The 5,339-nt window shown below is 38.8% G+C and overlaps 1 protein-coding gene across 1 annotated transcript; it reads right to left on the bottom strand.

The window, feature by feature from the left end:
- Positions 1 to 763: 763 nt before the first annotated feature.
- selenoh (selenoprotein H) lies at positions 764 to 4,635 on the bottom strand (the record flags this gene model as incomplete). Its single annotated transcript, XM_083980484.1, has 5 exons — positions 764 to 929; positions 2,116 to 2,235; positions 3,198 to 3,340; positions 4,053 to 4,182; positions 4,620 to 4,635. The coding sequence occupies 4 exons, from the start codon at positions 4,633 to 4,635 to the stop codon at positions 2,129 to 2,131; spliced, it is 396 nt and encodes a 131-aa protein (XP_083836610.1). The 3' UTR covers positions 764 to 929; positions 2,116 to 2,128.
- Between the last annotated feature and the right edge of the window lie 704 nt (positions 4,636 to 5,339).

The raw sequence follows: 5,339 nt of genomic DNA on the forward strand, positions 1-5,339 counted from the left end.
AACCTACTGGTCTACCATCTTTAAAACGTTGTCAGAAGCATTGAATATTGATCTTCAACCCAACGCAGTTATGGCCATATTTGGTACCACAGATAGAAGACATACAACATTAAGGAAAAGTTATAGAAACATAATTGCTTTTACGACGCTGCTTGCACGTAGAAGAATATTATTACATTGGAAATCAAAAAATCCACCCAAAGTGTCTGTATGGTTTAGTGACCTGACACAATTCATACAATTAGAGAAGATAAAATATACTCTCAGGGGGTCTAGGGACAAGTTCTTTGCTGTCTGGGATCCGGTGTTGAAGCATTTAGGTAAACTTAAAACTGTACCCACTTAATGACCACTTAACATCCATCTTGTATTTGTGACTGTGATCAAATCCATGTGAACCTTGTCTTCTTGTTTTGTGCACAGCCTCAGTGTTGGCGAACTCATGTATGTGCTTTTTTTTAAATTTCTTTTTTATTTTTTTTATTTTTTTTTTTTATTCTTTTTTCTGGACTGGTGTCCCAACATGTTCATGGGGAGGGGGGGGGGGTTATTATATTATATAAATAGGAGCATTGTGATCCTCCTGTATGTTTATCTATGTACAATATTATTGATGCTCAATAAAAAGAAATTGAAAAAAAAAAAAAGAAAGAAATGTTTAAAATGCGAGAGCAGAAAACACAGCAATTAAAAAAAAGAAAGATTTTATTTACCAAAAACAGACCTAAAAGTACAGTAGTAATGACCGAGGGAACAACAAACAGCAAAATTGTGCGTTTGAGAAACACGTTGTCGAGTCTCCACTAGGTGTCACCCTGTGTCCAGAGGATGAGCTGTTGGAGCTTGGATCATCAGAGGAGGGACTGAGTGCATCTCGTTGGTCGCTCTTCATCATTCTGCTCCCACAGCCACATCTTCTGAACTCTTGGCTGCATCCAAGGCAAGATCACATGTGTTAATCTCATATAAATACTACCAACAAAGCACTGTTTAATAAAAACAAAGATAATCCTAAAGAGCCTGAGTTACCAATGAGGCTATCAGTCTTACCCAGCAGCAGTTGGCACAGTATGTAAGGGGGTGAGGATAGAATTTCTGACTTAATTAAGTAAAATCCATAATGTTATTTGTCATATGCAAAATTAACATTCAACTTGCCAACTATGGAAGTTTAACTATAGAGGAGGGGTCCACACCAATCAGTTTGCAAGTCAAAGTATAAAGCATGTTGTTAGATATAGCTGAAGGCCAACTGTGTTGTAAGCTTGACTAACAAACAGTGAACAGCTCCTCTAGGCTGGTGACTCAAAGTGCTAAGATATGAAAGGAAATCTTAGTTTAGGTTATGGCACATGACATGGGCCTGGGGGAAAAACTGAAATATGCATGAAGGAACAGTGAATCAAGACAAATACTCAGAAGCAACAACTGCTTACTCTTTTATGTTTGAGACTGTCATTTTAGCATTTCCAGCTACAGCAGCATGCAAAAGTCTGGGCACCCATGGCCAAAATCTCTGCTAATGTGAACAGTTAAGCAAGTGGAAGATTAACTGATCTCCAAAAGGCATAAAGTTAAACATGAAACACTCTTTTGCAATATTTTAAGCAATATCAGTATATCATTTTTGTTTTCTACAAGGTAGACCAAGGTATCAGCTATTTACTATTTGCACACTGTGATTTCCAAAGTGGGTGCTAACTAGGTACTAACTATGCAGGGTGCCCAAATGTTTGCAGCGGGCCCTTTTCCTTTTCTGTCATTTTGAAAACGTAAAAGATGAAAAAAATATATATATATTGTTTAAAATGTAAAGGGAATGTGTCATCTGTAACTTTATGTCTTTTGGAGATCATTTCATCTTCCACTTGCTTAAATGATTACATTAACAGAAATTTTGACCAGGGGTGCCCAAACTTTTGCATGCTATATATAAGTTTATATTGAGACAATTTAAAATAAATAAATAAAATGAGAATTAATTTAATACCTCCACTATAAAGCTCTTTAATTTAATTTGACTGCATTTCTATCTGTATTACAGATAATTTAAACAAAGTGTAAGGGCGGCAAAATATGTGTGTGTGTTGTGTGTCAGACATCTTTGAAACACACCTTCACTGGGCGTCTACTCGGTCTTCATTGCCTCCTGTAGGGCAGTAACTACAACATCAGGCTGAGGAAACTTCAGCTTACGAGGCGGACCCTTCTTTATTCCAGTCCAGAGAGTCGTTTCTTTAGGGACGAGACATAAAAGGATAGTGTCATTCATAGGAACAGCGCAGATATTAAACTTGTGTTACAAGAGGGAGCAGGGAAATCAAAAGCCTGTAAGACATTTTAAGATGTGCTGAATGTCTCAAAAACTAAAAGTGAGGAGAATATGATGTAACAACATCATTCACTGCATATTAAAATAGGAAATATTGGGCAAACATTGCATCTAATTAGACCAGGGGGTATCGTTTGTTAGCACTTTGTCTTCCGCTGCTTCCACTGGTAAACATAGCTCTCTGTTTACTGTTCAAGGAGGGATTTATGAGCCACAAGAAACACCGACTCTGGCCAAGTACAAGTTCTGGCAAAGTGTCTTTCTTCACTTCTTTGGTTAACGTCTGGGATTTATAAGGGGTGTGAAACCTTATAAACTTTTGGATGAAAAACAAATTTGTATTGTTGGGATTATGCAGAAAGGTCGGAGAATGTGTTTAATTCATATTTGGCTAATTCTGTAGTTTGAGTTCATATACCTTTCCCTCTGAAATACTCTGTGTCCTGACTGTTCATTCAACCCACCATGCCCCAGTTTAATCAGGGTTATAACAGATAACACGGGTCACAACGTTGTGAACAGTTACCATTTAACAGTTATCCAAAACAAAGCCTGCTGTAGTCCTGAGTAACTGTAGCATTGATTCCAGATAGATACACTGTAAATTGACATTTTTCAATGCTATGAAAGGCAAATGAACTCATCCTTCTCAGAGGCGGATAATTCATAACCATGGCAAATAAAACTAGAGGTGCATGGCCAGTTAGTGTTGGGAAAAATGTTTCATTTGGATAACTGCCACTAGAAATGGGTAAAATTTCAAGCATGACGACAGTGGCATTTGGTTGAGAATGACGTCAAGCATTCCCTAAGGGACACCACATGGCCGACTTATTCTTGGATTTCCCCCTTTTGTCCTCCTCACCTTTGCCTCCGTCCAGCAGAGTGATCTCGAAGCTGTTCCTGCGGGGTTTCTCAGGGTTGAGGACCACAGTCAGTTCAGGGTGGGCAGCCAGGAGGGCAGACTTGACCTCCTCGGCATTACGCCCATACACTCGTCAGCTCTTACTGCCAGAAATAGCAGATCAACCAACAGGTGGTATCAAGACAGGGTATTAATGTTATCCAGGAGGCGTGCGTCTACATACGATTATCATATACAAGTAGTGTGTTAAAGTAGTTGTGAGGTCGTTTACACTTTTTGTACTTGCACAGTTCTGTCAGAGGAACTATGGTACCAATTAGGGCTGTGACATTGTAATCAAAATTCAAACATTCATTCAGATGTGACTGAGGTTGGGTGGGAAACTGTTACATGTTATGCAGATGAACTATATTCCCTGTTTTCCATTACAAAGGACGCTGCATGTCATCAACTACCTCAAGTGTATCACATCTATTTTGAATATTCAAAGTTCAAACAGTGGGGACTCGCTGTAATAAAGCACATCTCCCTGCAGGTTTGAACCTGTAAGCTGCACAAAAGCCTATAAAGTAAAGATTTATCATACAAAATATATAATCTTGTTTTAAGTATGATGCATTATGATGATAGCACAAACTACACAACTGTGTGCAATGCATCAGCCTGGCTATCTACATTGGAAGGCTGCTTATACATTTTCAAGTATGTTGAATAATAAATTATATAACTGCAAAAGAAGAGGAAAATCTCAGATTTAAAAATGGAGAATGTATAACTTTGATTTGTGATTAAGTGTTGAACTAAAGTTAATAATCTGAGTACTTGTTCCATCATAAGATGTGGTGTGTTATTCACCAGTGCTCAATGACCACCCTCTGGCCCTGCAGGTCGGTCTCTCCGTCTCCACTCTCCTCCTCCTCCTCCTCCACGGTCGGCTTCTCCTCCTCCACCGCAACCTCCGCTTTACGCTTAGTGCCTCGACGACCTGGATAAATAAATAGATAAAACTTTCAACATCACGCACGGATTTAAGTGAATTTTGTAGAAGACGACGACAGACAGTCATTCATTTCAGCTCACACAAAACTATCAAACGCGTGCAAGAAGTCATGTCTCCAGTGCTGAATGTTTCATCATGACACCAGGCCGTGGTTTGGTCATTTGGATCTGTAAACCACGATGCCAACAGTTAATCTATTAGCCCTGATGCTAAATTGATGTTAAGCCCATGGCAGCAGTCTGACCAAAATACGACATGAAGGCCGCTATGACAAAAGAGACAGCTCACAGAACCCGTTTATCAACTGGAAAGACAACACATCACATATTCGTTATGCATCTAGCCTACGCTGTTGAACTATACACTAACAAGTGTCCATGGCTTGTTTGTGTTTACAGTGAACATGCACAGCTCAGACTGACCTGCTTTCGACGCCATTGCTGCAACAGAACTTTCGCGCGTGTGGGACGTGGGCTGTACCAATGTGTGTTTAGGGGAGGGGTTTTAAATGTGACGGACTAAAACCAAACTCTCAATTCAATAGCCTAATGTGATAATTAAAGGTTAAATAAAGAAGAAGAAGAAGAAGAAGAAGAAGAAGAAGAAGAAGAAGAAGAAGAAGAAGAAGAAGAAGAAGAGGAAGAAAGAATAATGTGTTATGTTTATTTGAAGTTAATCTGAATATTGTAAATATTGTGTTGCAGCCAGGAGTACAGCCTGGAACAAGCCATTTTTTCTTTCTTGTAGGCCACATAGTAAAATTTGCTGTTACCAATTACCAGAATCTAGCAATTTAATTCTTGTTCAGTGTAACAGTTCCTTAAAAAATCTTTTGGGATTGCTGATAGATAAAGCCAGGTCAGCTGATCACATCCACAGACTGATGTGGAAAAACGTGATAACAGACTAGTAGTGTAGCCTATTGTGTGTTTTTTTTATGTTTACAAATTATAGCATCTCAATTTATTTGATGCTATAAAATGCTCCATTTATCTAACACATTTAAGATGTATTCAGAGTAAAGAAACAACTTTTGTTACACAGGATATGTGTTTAGACATCTGACAGATTTGTGAGGTCAGACATCTCATGTCTCATGTCATCCCATCCAGCCAAACCCCAAAGTACACTTGGGATCAATC

This window comes from Trachurus trachurus, assembly GCF_905171665.1.
Source record: "Trachurus trachurus genome assembly, chromosome: 10".
NCBI classification, from domain to species: Eukaryota; Metazoa; Chordata; class Actinopteri; order Carangiformes; family Carangidae; genus Trachurus; species Trachurus trachurus.